This window comes from Agelaius tricolor, unplaced genomic scaffold, assembly GCF_023055355.1.
Source record: "Agelaius tricolor isolate 1412-34295 unplaced genomic scaffold, bAgeTri1.0.p SCAF_35, whole genome shotgun sequence".
Classification (NCBI taxonomy): domain Eukaryota; kingdom Metazoa; phylum Chordata; class Aves; order Passeriformes; family Icteridae; genus Agelaius; species Agelaius tricolor.
The window spans coordinates 5,137,095-5,150,731 of NW_027269295.1; the positions used below are offsets into that span (position 1 = coordinate 5,137,095).

Genomic DNA, 13,637 nt, shown 5'->3' on the forward strand with positions numbered 1-13,637 from the left:
TGGCCTCTGCTCTTACCTTCCCTCTTCCCACAGCAGATCTTTGAGTCTCCTGCAGAGTTTTGCTCACAATTGAGCACCTTCTCCTTCCCAGCCTTTTTCTGCCGAGTCTTGGATCGGGCAGGAGGCATTTCCTCAGTGTTCAGGAATATGTGAGGGCTTATCTTGACTCATCTGTGAAAGGAAACATTGTGCATTTTGCTGTGAAATAAATTACAAAAGGAAGCCAGATGCTCCTGAGCACTAATTTGCCTCAGTTCTGTGGAGCCAAATAAACATTTACAGAGCCTCGCTTGTGCAGTGCCAAACAGACTGCCCTGTTCCAGGTTAATCTCTGGCTTATTTTGTCACAAATCACGATTTTCTGATTTTCTTCTTTTATTAGAATCATACCATCATAGAATATGATGACCTGGAAGGGACCCACCAGGATCATCCAAGTCTGACTCCTGGGCCTGCACAGGACACCCCAAGAATCCCTCATTAGGCCATGTGTCCATGACTTCGTAGAGCTGAGAAGGGTTTGGACACATTGTAGCTCAAGATAGAATGATTATTTTATTTCAGTTTCTGCTTCTCCACTATCCTTCTTTGTGCTGCAGAAGAGAGGAACACATCCAGTGATGTATGTGAAATAAACATCAGCAGCAAACCCTGCTGCAGTGTCAGAACATCTCCACTCAGCTGCCCCTGAGTGCCCTGGCACTCCCTGGCACTGTGGGAAATGGTCAGCATCCCAGCTGTTCACCCCTTCATCTCTTTATCTTTCCTCTAATGATATGCATGGAATAAAAGATGTAAAAGTGTCCAAAGGATTGGTCCTGATCTTTCAGGCTGATGCAAAATATCACTTCTGCCCTTTCCAGCTCTCCAGACTCTTTATTTTATGAGTGAACTTTGTGCTGCCTCAGGCATCCTCTGGGGCCCCTGGGAGTGAATGAAGTCCTGATGGCAGAGCCTGGGTTTGGGTCCCCAGCACCAAACACTGCAAGGAAAGGCTCCAAACCACAAAACAGTAAGAGCACAACTGAAAGGAAATGATGGATCAGAGAAAGGAAAACTTGGAGGTGAGTGGATGAGGAGAATGGGACTAAGGGAAAAATCTTACAGCAAGGAAAGCCATCAATCTGCAACATCTTCCCAAAGAAAACAGATTAAAAGGCTCTTGTTGGGGCTATTTGGGACTATCTTGGAAATTCCACTACCCAGGGATGGACGGGGAACAAACCAGCACATGGAACAGGGAAATTCCATTATATATTTTGTCCTCTCATCTCTTTCTCTGTTAAAGTCTTCTCTCCATTTTCTCCTTTTTCTTTCTCTTTGTTTTTCAGCCAATTCTGTGGATTCTCCACAGGCAGAAGAGAAACTTCCAGCCATTACAAATTTACAAATTCTGTCAGCGGGTAACAGAGGATGGAGCAGTCGAGATTTTGTTACAGATTCCTCCTAACTCCACCAAGTGTTACTTTATTTAAAGGCTGAAATCCAGCATCTGGAAGCCTCCGGTCACTTGTTAGACTATTATGGGATGCTGGCAATGTATTTACCTGTCTGACACTCTGAACCTGCACCCCAGTGGCCATGGTTGCAATGTCTGTACACAAGCTACAAGCCCAAAAGAGCTTTGGCTGAGGTTTCCTGGAACTTCCATCCACAGACATTTCCCTGCCCCAGGGAAGGGGCAAAACCACAGTCAAGATTGCAATTCAGCAAGCTTTAGAAGCTTTAAACCTTTACAGCTGCTATAAAGTCTGACAAGGAATGAGAGATTTTAGCACTTAGTACCTCAGCAAAGATGGAAATTCAGCCACTCTCCATAATATCTTATGACCTAATTGCAGACTGAAAATTGTCCAAGTGTATTTACAAGTTATTAAAATAAATGTTGAAAAAAGGCCATTAAAAAGTGCATTCCAGTACTCTGGGAGCAACTCTGTAAGAAACCACTCAGTGAATCAAAAAGTTTGTCTCACCTCAGTCACTCCAAGGAGGGCAGCAAAACCACATTTGAGATTTCCACAGCTCAGCAAGGATGATGCTCTAACAAAAGCACATTTGGTGTGTGCAAAGCACAGGGGTTTACTGCAAATGTTGGTTCCTTTTCTGTGCCACCTATTTTGTGCTGTTCTGCACCACAGAACAATCTGCAATAGGGAAGAACAGCATCTCCCTTTACCCCAGCTGCAACTCTGATACTGAACCAAAAAGCTGCTGCCCTGAAAGCAGTTACATACAACAATGTGTTCTTAGGGGTCCCTCTAAACTTGCTTTTTTTTGTTCTGGTCTAGAGCTGACTCTGTTGAAACCCTCCTGGACACTCTGCCCAGAGCAGAGTTCATCTCTGAACACCAATCCTATTCCCTCCCTCTCTCTGAACAGGACTGTCATACTCAGGTGTCTGGTCACCTCATTCCAGCCCCCCCTCCCCACTTAATACCCCAATACTCCTGGCCTAGATCTCTAAATCCTGCAACAAGACTTTTGTTACTGAGATTAATGGCAGCTGAATTAGACCCTAAATCCTCAGTACAGAATAGTTAATGTTCTGTCCTCCTGGGGGCTTAAAGTTGATTCAGCTTCTCTACAGTGCCAAATGCAGGAGAAAATAATAAATAAAGGTCTGCTTTTATGTGCTGTTGCTAGATAGTCATGTGTCTAAAGCCTTCCATAAAACAAAAATGCTGAAATTCTTGGATGAGGAGGAAGGTCAGGAACACTGATTTGTCAGGAGCTTAGACACCGGAGTTTGGTTTGACTCACTGTAAAGACAGGACCCCAGAGTGAATCTGGGTTAGAAAGTGAAAAACTGGAGTTGACAATTCTTCAGAGACAGGGCTTTAGAGGAGATTGGTTTGTATCACCACTGTTATTACTGGGAATGGGAAGCTGAATCACTGCTTATATAAACAACTCCTTTGACATCAGACCTGCTCTGATTAACTGCCCTGGACCATCTGCCTGCTGGGCACACTGCAGCAGGTGAAAGATGCTGCTTATCAGGTTTTCAGCTCCCCTCACCACACCAACTTCATCTAAATCACTACAGGAAAAAGAACAATTCCATGGCATTCTCTCTTTTTAGAAGAAATGAGAATAACTCACATCAGAGAAAGAAGATCCTCAGTGCTGTCAAGAATCACAGCATGAACCTACAGATAAAAAGAAGAGCAGAAAGCTCACACTGCTATTTTAAGACCAATAGGGAATTGTCTGTCTTCCCTGAGCACACTGGATTCTCCCAACTCATACAGAGGAAAGTACAATCATTAATATTAAAGGAACCTGCCTGGAACTTAGTTCTTAAGTTCCTATTTTCATTCACTCTAAAAATGGCTCTAACCCCTTCTTTTATCACTCTGCACAGTAATTTTTTGTAACATACCTACACTGATTCCAGCTAGCTGTCCCTTACCTGGATCACAGGCCCCATCCATGCAATGGTAACATATTCCCTCTCCCATGCCTTGTTCCCTGCAGCCCAGGGTCTGTTCCAGAGTTCTTGCAAGCCTGTGGAGTCTAACAGGGATTCTGGCTGGGCTGTGCCCCAAGAGCAGATAATTACATGTATATGGAAGGAGAGTGGCATCAATAATTCAAGCTTTCTCATGGTATCTTTTGAACTTTTCAACCAGCAATATCAGCAGCTGGCTTGCAGAGTTTGAGATAAAAGAAGAGGTGGGATTTCACCTAGGTCAGGGTCAGGTGTGGTATGATTAGGTGCACCCCCAAAGAAAGACTGAAAGGGTCAATTCCAAAACCAAAACACATCCACAATAATGCAAGAGGCTACCAGACAAGGCACAGTAAAAACTACCTAAAAAAAAAAGCTTAGGCCAGTGAAAAGAATTAAATCATAGGCCCCTTTCTTTTGCAGCCCTGGAGTTTTATTGCAGAGAGCCAAGCACGGGTAGCTCAGCCTCTGCTCCCTCCTTGCCAATACCAAGCTCTCTGCTGAAACAGGAAAGCAGTTTCCAGCTCAGCACTGAAAAAGACAGCAAAACTGGCACCATTTTTGCCCTCATTATGCCTAAATCTCAGTCCAAATCAAGCAGAATGACTAAATCTCCTTTCAACTCGAATTTGCAAATGAAGTTGTTCTCTTATTGCAGACATGCTGAGGTTACTCACAGCAGTGTTTATGTCCATGAAATTCTATTTAATTCAGGGATGGTTTTGCCCTGCCTGGGCTGTTCTCAAGAAATCAGGTAACAGAGCAGGCACAAATGCTCAGTGTGAGCCTCCCCCTGCTCTCCCCAGGCTGCAAAGGGACAGCACAGGGAGACCAGGATTTAACAGCTCTGAGGGTGTCACTGGCTCTGTAAGGTTTCCTGCCCCCTCCCAAAAAGCCTTTCCAGAGGAGCTGGAGATTAAACAAAATGAACTCAGGTCTGGCCAGCCACCAGAACAAGTGACCCAAACATGAAATGTGATAAGATTTTAGACGCTTTGCAGCATTAGTTCGGGTGGGACCTGTTTGTCCACCTCCTTCCAAGAGCCCCTGGCTGTTCCGTTCCGTACCTTGAGGATTCCTCCATTAAGAAGCAAAGATAAAAACTGAGGGTTGAGCTGGAGAACTCAAGAGTTTTACCTGAGCTTTCTGTCCCTGGATGCTCCACTTCTCTTAGTTCACAAGAATGAGGCTGTAGAGCAACAGTGTAGTTAATTATTTTATTTCATCACTTTCTTTTATTAACTGTCCACAAGTCACTCTCTATTCCTCTCTGCAGAAAAGAGAAATCTCTCCTGTAAAGCCCAGAATGACTGATGGCATGTGGAGCATCAATTCCTTAACGACTCTTGGAGAAAAGCCCCGGGGCTCTCAGGTCTAAGCTTCTAATGTGTGTGGCAAGGAGGAGAAACTGCTCTGAAAAATTCAACTCCTGAGGAGGAAATGGCTCTAACAAACTCCATCAGCATCAGCGGGAGCCTCTTCAAGGCTCTGCATAACCCAGGCAGCACTGGAGCTGCTGCTTTGATTTCTGTGATTTGTCAGAAGCCTCAGACATTTGGATTTCATCCTGGGAGGGCTGAGATGAAGCCACTGCTCACATTCACTTCAGACTCCTGTCTGCTCTGAGCTACCTGAGAGGAGAAAGGCTAAACTGGTGCTGTCAGATACTCCCTCCCCACCCCAGTCTCCAGCCTGGCTGTCCCAGCACCTCTAACCTGAACTCTGCACAGACTGAACACATTTGTTTGCCTTTTAAAGTGCTCCTGGCAAGATGCTGGCAGTTGGTTCATATCTCACTAAGGGAGAGGCAGATAAGCACCAGGAAAGATGAAACCCTTCCAGATTTCAGCTCCAGATCCCCAAGTAGACTGGATAGTGGAGTTTCCTAAAGATTTTCTTCATTTATGCAAAATTCCAGGTCCTTTCAGCCAGAATTCAGCCACTATGATTTTAAAAAGTTATTAGTGAGTGATAAAACATCAGAATCACCTTTTCACTGAAAATTCTTAAGTAAATTATATAAAAGAAAAGCTTTTGATGCTATTGTGTGAGACATGAAAAGTAACTCAATTTTTTAAAATTACTAAATCACACAAATAAAAAAGTAGAAACTGGCTGTGATTGATCAGAGAAATCACACTTTGCATAAATTCCCAACCGCCTTGTTTGCTTGGTAATAGCTCAGGTAAAGAGATTGGCCAAAGCTATTCTTAAGAACATCTGTTTTTAAGATAAACACCCTAAACATATAAATAGGGTCTCCTCTTGGTTTGACTCCACTGCAAGTAGAATTGACAATCCAGGCAGGACCCTGAAGCCTCTAAGACTTGTTTAAAAATATATCTTTTTTATCTATCTCTCCTCATTTCCCCCATCCCCCATTACATTAATATAAAATATCTCCACTCTTGCTTCCATATCAATATGCTTCCTCATATTGACAGCAAATATTCTCCTTTGATCCTGTACCCCAGGCTACTGAGGGAGAATTCCTGACCTCTCATTCCTGACCTCTGGCTGTTTCAAACTGGGCTCTGCTGCTTTCTTCCAGCTATTTTAGGACAAGCCCAAAGGTCTCCAAGGGCCTCTTCCCCAGCCATAACCCGAGGAAGCCAAATAAAATATTCATTGCAAGGAGAAACCAAAACAATTAAGTTACACAGGTTTGAAAACAGCCCCCTTAAATATTTCAGGAGCACTTTGTTGCCCAATTGTCTGCCGTGCAGCAGGGCTGGATGATCCTGTTACACTGCAAGGCAATGGCCCCAGCCCAGGGGTCAGACAGCCCCAGGCTCTGGGCAGGGATGGACCTGAGCTGGGTGAGCTGAAGGACTCTGTGCTAAGACAGGGCTCAGACTTCTCCCTTCTAATCCCCTGAGTGACCTCTGTGGTTGTGTCTAAAAGGAGCAAACTGAGGAGGAAAGGCCAGGCAAGCCTCCACTAAATCCAGTCCTGGTTTGGTAGCACTGGTTTGGTAACACCAGTGAGCTCCTGGAGAGCAGTGCCAGCAGCAGCCAGAAACAGGCCCAAGGCTCAGCCCACTGCTCCTTCACTGCTGCTGTGCCCTGTGCTGCTCTTGGATGTGCTGTTTGTACTTTATTTTTACTGGGCACACCAAGGAACCTGGCCCCAAATGAGCTGTCCCTGCTCTCCTTCCCTGTTTGTGCATAGCTGGGAACCCTGGGTTTGATAGAGAATTCCTCTGAGTCAGTGAAATCCCCTGGATTTAAACCGGGTTTCAACCCAATTATACATGAAAGTAAGAGGCTTTTTAATAGTGGGGGGTGGGCTACAGCCCCAGGGCTGCTCTCCCGTGGGAAATGAGTGCTCTGCAGAAAGCAGCTGAGCCCCCAAAGCACAAATCAAAGGCTCAAAGTAGAATGTCAGATTGTGCAGACTGAAATGATTACACCCAGGTAGTTGAAAATCCCCAGCAGTTTCTAATAAGCTTGCAGAGATAAAGGTAGAAGGAACCATGCAGCTAAGGATGAGGTCTCACATTACAGCCACACTGACTTCGTGGGGCCACTCCTTCCTTCCAGTGCCTTCTGTATTCCCCAGCTGTTTCCTTTGCTCCAGTGCTGGTGGTCACCTCAGTGCAATTTGATCTTACAGGTAAGTTGAGCTTCCTCATGCTGAGCTTCCTCCTAAATGAGAGGCCTGTTTGCCTGGAATTGCCCTTGCTGGTTATTCCCTTATTCCAGATCATAAGGCATTAGTTAGTTAAAAATTAAATTTAAAAGCGCACATGTGCACCAAGAGAAGAAAGGGAGCAGGAACAAGCAACACAGGAGGGCAGGACAGACCTTGGCCACAAAGGTGAAACTCTCTGGAGCTCCTGAACTCTGGGAGGGAAAGAGGGGGAGGGTACAGGAAGGCCACTGTTCCTGGAAGAAAGTTTGGTTTGGAAACTTGGCCAGAGGCTCTGTTAAAAGCACATTGTCCTATACTGGAAGTTTGTTAACTTTCATGAGATGTTGGGCCACTCACATTTTTTATGCCCTGTGATACTGTCTTTACAGTTTTGAGGCACAGACACTGTTATTATGCTGTTACTGAAGATCTGAAACAGACTGGGAGTTGTTTGCTCAGCCAGGCATTTGAAGACACTCAAAGACTCTTCTCAAGGTGATTGCTTCCAAAACTTGACATTTATTTTATAGGATGACAAACATTTTCTCTCATTTCATATTAACTACCCTGTATCTTATGCTCTGTTCCACTGCAGATATTTAACTCCCTTAATCTTCTGTAAATCCTTCTTCATTTTATGAGAGGTCTCACCTCTCCCTATGCACAGGAGAGATCCTCACATAAATCTCTCACCAGATATCACTGTGACAAGGAAATTGTTTATAGAATTTGAGCCACTTCCATGCAGGACACATTCCAATGGAAAACTCTTTCTGTGCACAAGCAGATCCAGAACAAGCACTTCAGTGAGAAAGTGCAGAACCAAGCCTGGTCAGTCTTCTGAAACAGAAAGTGATCACAGCTACTTTCTGTTCCTTCTCCTCAAAGAAAATCTAGCAGGTTAATGGTACCTGCGTGCCATGTTATTAATTAATGAGGCACATGGAGTTCTGATACATTAATTCATGCCTCTGAATTGAGTTCCTGAGAAATGGGCACTTTTCTTGTGCACTAAAAATTACTAGTTGAAGCTCTTACCCTCAAACAGGATTTTTTAGTGGTTTAAACAAACCTCTAAGGAAGAGATGAATGGGCAGAGAACTGTCAGGAGGAATCTGCCTGTGCAACATCAGCTGACAGAGATGAATTGGAGCAGGAGTGGTTTCTATCCAATCCAAGGCCTGAGGCTTTAAAAGGGCAAAGCACTTCAGAGAGATGACATGATATTATTTCACTTTGAAATTCTCATGTATCACTAACCAATTTCAAAACAGGGTGTTTTAAGGCTGGACCTTGGATGCTGCACAACAGGAATCCCAGTGCCTGGACTGACACTGCTCTTAGCAAAGGGCTTCAGGAGCCTTTAGGGCTGAGGTACTGCCACCTGCTCTGGAGCTTCAGTAATTTAAGTATAAAATTAAATCCATCTTTTTTAAAGGTTAAATCCATAGTAAGTAACTATCACTTAATGCTTAAATTTTATTATTTCCATAAACTGTGCCTCATGGATCTACCTTGACAGAGCTGAATTTCCTTGAGATGGATTTTTTTTTCACATCCTCCTTACTGTTAATTTACATTTTAAACATCTTCCTGTAATGAAAGTACAGGCAAATATCACCAGCTGTGAACTATGAGCAAACTGTCACAGCACTGACAAGATCACAGGTAATCAAACCAATTAAGGACTCTGATACCTCCTTTGGTCACAGCCTGCATTTTATGTGCTCTTAACTGTGTCACAATAAAGTCAGGAGGATGTGTTTGTCTACAGAACAATCACACCCTTGAAAAACACCTCTCCCAAATTCCATTCCTGTGGCTAACTTGCAGTTTGGAATAAAGCTCCCCCAGCTATAGCTGAAGCCACTTTTGTCTCAATTTACTGCCTAAGAAATAACACCAAGCCTTTTCTTATCCTGCCACATTCTCTGCTTCCTTGGACTCTTACCCCATCAGAGCTTCAGCTGCAGTATCTGATGTTTGGGGTGATGTTCAGCAACTCAGAGATGTCCTTGTGTTGCCAATTAGGTTTTTTTAGGAGCTCAGCCTGCTTTTCAAGGGCTCAGCACAGCAATCTGATACAGGTAAATTCCCTTCAAGGAAGGAGAGTGTGAGCAGAATCCAAGGTTCATTTCTTGAAGACCCTGCCTTAAGCATAAGCAGAGATTGGCTTTAAACAAATGACCAATATGCAGAGGCAGAAGGAATAAGCACACAGTGCACAGACTCATCTGGCAGAGGAGCAAACAGGAGGAAGAGATCTGTGTCTTTTGAAGGGCAAGAGTCAGGGACAGGCTGGGCTCTGCCCTTGGAGGTACAGGTCCTTCCAGCCTCGGGTGACTGCCTGATGCTGTCAGCACATGCTCAGGACCATCCATCTTTAAGAGGGCTCCCTTGCCAAAAACTCTTTTAAAATATAACTTAGCTCTGCATACAAGAGCTGTGCCCAAGGAGCTGGAGAGATCAGTTTCTACTCATTTAGCTGGGGAAGAGGTAAGCAGAGGGAAGAGCCTCAAAGTACCTTTTAATCTGTTTTCCTCCCTACTGAAACAGGCCACAAGGGCAAGGAGCCTTTTAGCTCTCCTGTCTTGGTTGTGTTCCCAGCAAACTCATCCCTCCATCCCCATGGATCAGCCATCATGCATAAAAGGCGTGAGAGGCAAGATGGAAATGAGGAGTTTGGTCATACATCAGTTTCATTACAAGAAAATCTCACCTGGGAGAGGCCATTTCTGCCTGGGCAGCAGCTGGGACAGATTAATCAATGCCAGGATGATCTCAAGGACCATCCTACTGCTACAGCAGCCTTTTCACACAGGGATTTGCTGGTCCTATGGGAAGCTGCATCTAACCCAGAAAGCTAATCAGACACCCCCATCATCATCATGTTGGAGAAAGAGGCTGAGGAATAACCCAAGCACTTGGGGCTTGTGGCTGTGAGTGAAGGTGCTGAGTTTCCTTCCTGTGACCAAGGGCTTGTGGCAGATATTGGAGGAATTTTTCCACCTTGCTTCCCCCAGGGAATCAGCTACAGCTGCAACAAACCTTGGGCTTTGCTTGAAAGAGACAACAAAGTCTAATATGGCTTAGCAAGGACTGCTGGGTTTTAGAAGCAATTTTACACTAAAGTCTGTCTCATCTTTCAGCCATACCAATTCCTGCTCCTTTTAAAGACATCCCAATCCATGAGGCCACATAGGCAGTGGTTTGGAGGCTGAATTCAGGACCACAGTCCAGGCATGAAATCCTTTGAGCTGCCACAGACACAAACCATATTCTAAGAAACAGACCAATTAAGCTGTAAAAAAAAAAAAAAATTTAAAAAAAAAAATCATTCTCTCACTAACCAGACAGGCCTCAGGCTTCAAGACCAAGATGAAAATTACTTTTCCTTCCAACATTATGTTCTTCTAATAGAACTGTTAGACAAATTCTGCAAATATTCAACTCCTAAACATCTGAGGAAAGCTTGAATTACTATTGAAAAGTAAAAAAAAAAAAAAAAGAGCTCCAGGCCAAGCTTTTCTAGGAGTAGAGAATTTTGGCAGCAAACACACCACCCCATAAAAGAGCTCACATTACCAGAAAGCATTTGACCTAAAACTCAGGCCACTATAAAACAGCATCCCATATTAGGGACCCAATGTGTACTCAGATGGGGAAAATTTGTTCTTTAGTTGTGATCCAAGACTGTCCCCTCTGCAGAGCAGCAGGTCTGTGGGGGTCAGGGAACGCTGTGCCAGCATTGCTGGAAGGATTTTTTCAAGTCAGTGTTAACAGCAACTCTGGTCCTGCAGCCAAGGGACACTTCCCAGTGCCAGAGCCCTGTGAGGCTGCACAAAGCAGGAGAAGGGGGAAGCACTGCCAAAGCCTGACTGGCAATAACCTTAATAAGGGCCAATGAGCCCTCAGAGTGCTTCCAAGCATTAAAGCATTAGCTCTTGGAGAGGGCCAGCAAACTCCTATCAGATCCCAGACAAGGAGTTCAAGTGAAAAGTAGAGGTAGGCACAAAATTCGAGGGGTTTGGCAGCAGCTGAGTCCTCTGATCAGAAGCAGGCCATTATTTTTAGTGTCAGCTGAGGGGCAGGCTAAGAGTAACCACAAGGCTCAGAAGGCAGTTCCTGAAAGGGAGAGATGAAAAGGGATTTTTTTCCCCCCCACAACATTCAAAAGCTGCTTACATTCATTCATTGAAGGCTCCACCCCTCATGATCATCTCATCCCATCACCAATTTTACTTGCTGTTTGTTTTCTGACAGCACAAAAAATACACCCTAATTCTGTCACAAGCCTTTCCATCCCTTCCTGCTCAACTCAGAACACAACTGAAAGCACAATTCATGAGCTTCAGCCTTGCCCTGTTTTGTCCCTTTGCAATTTCTCCTGAATTTTAGGCATAGGAGCTCTAAAAAGATTCTTAATGTGTCTGCCCACAACAAGCCAAGGATCTCATTCCAGTAAATCCTTCAGTTCCAAAGCTCTGCTTGAAAAAAAAAATCTGCCATAGCACATATCCTAAATGACTCAATCCCATTTGTAGTCTGGCTTGTCCTCTGAAGAAAATAAGAAGCCTGGATTTTTTTTTTGGCTGTTGGTTTTGAATCTAAATGTACTTTAGAGTTTACAAAAAATTGTACCATTTTTGTGAATCTCTCACTCTTCCGGGAGTTCTCAAGTTATGTGGGTGAAAACAGGGAGAAGATAATAAATTTCTTCTGCCCTTTCTGAGTAAGACTGTCACATCTCTTCCCCCAAGCCTGCCAACAAATAAATACTCAGAAAAGGCTTTAGAATGAGTCCATCTGTAAGGAGCAGAAAGAAGCAGCTGGGTGCACCAGGATGATGCACATGCACAGAGTGACAGCAGCTCAGAAGTTGCTGATTAAACCATAATTTCCTGTAAATTTGCAGCATCAATGCCTGGCACAAGAGGTGGAAACAGCAGGACACCTCCCTGCCAGCTTCAGTCCTGCAGCAAGAGACAAGGAAATAATGAAGCAAACAGAAATAAGGAAGTGAAAACTACTTTAGAAATGGAAACTGAAAGAGAAGGCTCTCTAAAACCTCATGAGCCATAAATTAGGTCTCAAAGGAGGTATTAATAGTTTTAGAAGGAAGGGTGCCTGCAGTACCAGCAGAGCAACTCTACAAGCATTTTTTCCTGCAGAACAGATTGTGCCATCCTAGTGCTGTAGGTAAGAAAGGATTCCTCAGCCTTGCTTGGGAAGATCTAGAGGGCTCCCAAGGAGAGGCAGAAACAAGAGGGCTTCCAAGGAGAAGTTTCCAAAGTGTGCCAAGGACAGCAACTCAGCTCCATTCCAGGAGGATTTAGTTCTTCCTCACTGGCTGTCACAGTGCTACAAGCAAGTTACAGTAGAGAAATTTCAGAATACTTTGTTCTTTTTCTTAGCTGTTAGGTGAGGGATAAAGGAAAGAAATTTTAAAGAGGACCAAACTGCTCTCTGCAGAGCTTCACCAGCTTCAATTCCAAATCCACTGGCAGACAGCACAGCAGCACTGCCAGATCAATCCTGTCTCCCTCCAGTGTTATCATGCATGTTTATTCAGGACAAACCAGCAATGACCTTCCAGGGACTATGATGTGAAGCAGTGCCCTTTCCTGGCATTCCCATCCCACATGGATTGCAGGATGGTGACACAATCCCTTTGCTCCTCCCACCCACCACCTTGCTTCCCTCCAGGAGTGCTCTTTGCCCCCCTCAGCTCAGAGGGCAGCTCCACCTTCTCCCAGGCATCTGTGGGCAATATAAAAGAAGCTTTTGAAGGACAGAATAGATATGAGAGGAGACAAGGATCACAAAAGGGAATTCAGAATTTTATTGCCAAAAAAAAAGCAATGTAGTGTTGAAACAAAAATCAAATTCAATTAGTTTTCCTCCAATTTGAATGGCTACAAAAATAGATTCTACCCAAATCCATAAAGCCAGTTAACAGTACCATAACAAACAAACCCCAAAATTACTCATTCAGATACCACGTACAGCAGTCACAGGAATCTAGTATATATTACTTAATGTTTTTTTCTTAAAGTAAATTTCTAAATGTTTCTGTTAAAACTGAAATACCCATAAGATTTTAAAAAAATGTACAAAAAATAATTGTTGGAGGTAACAGTGTGCGTTTATTAAAATCCTGCACCGAGGCAGTAAAACATTTATAATTTAAAACCCAGCCCAGTAGAAAAGAGAAATGTGCAAACATTTGAATGTTAGGTGTACTCAGAGGCTTGTGGTGCATCAGAGCTGGCATCCACTGCTGTCCTAAAGCAAGGCAGGCTCCAGCAGGAGAGGTCTCCAAGAGGCACTAAAGGGGAGGCAGAGGCAGAAGCACTGAGCTGCAGCTCCCCAGCCTGGCTGCTGGGAGCTCTGGTGCCTTCTCCCCAGGGACGGTTTGCCCAGTCAGTAGTGTTATGGCACTCAGTCCAATGCCACGAGGTCCTCCATGAGTTCTGGTCAATCTGCTGCAGGAGAGAAGAATGCAAAAGCTATTTGAAAAGGCAGGCAGTAAAAGCTAATGAGAGCTAATGAG

The 13,637-nt window shown here is 44.2% G+C and overlaps 2 protein-coding genes across 3 annotated transcripts in view; both read right to left on the reverse strand.

Moving 5' to 3' along the window:
• MYO15B (myosin XVB) overlaps positions 1 to 128 on the reverse strand; it is a 44,782-nt gene extending 44,654 nt beyond the window's left edge. Inside the window, exon 1 of the mRNA XM_071452601.1 lies at positions 17 to 128. Within this exon, the coding sequence (XP_071308702.1) occupies positions 17 to 128 (112 nt within the window). The remainder of the gene's footprint in view (positions 1 to 16) is intronic.
• A 12,775-nt stretch (positions 129 to 12,903) lies between these two features.
• Positions 12,904 to 13,637, reverse strand: part of LLGL2 (LLGL scribble cell polarity complex component 2) — a 34,615-nt gene continuing 33,881 nt past the window's right edge. For both annotated transcript variants that reach the window (XM_071452701.1, XM_071452700.1), the window contains exon 26: positions 12,904 to 13,569. In XM_071452701.1, the coding sequence (XP_071308802.1) occupies positions 13,562 to 13,569 (8 nt within the window). In that variant the 3' untranslated portion in view covers positions 12,904 to 13,561. The remainder of the gene's footprint in view (positions 13,570 to 13,637) is intronic.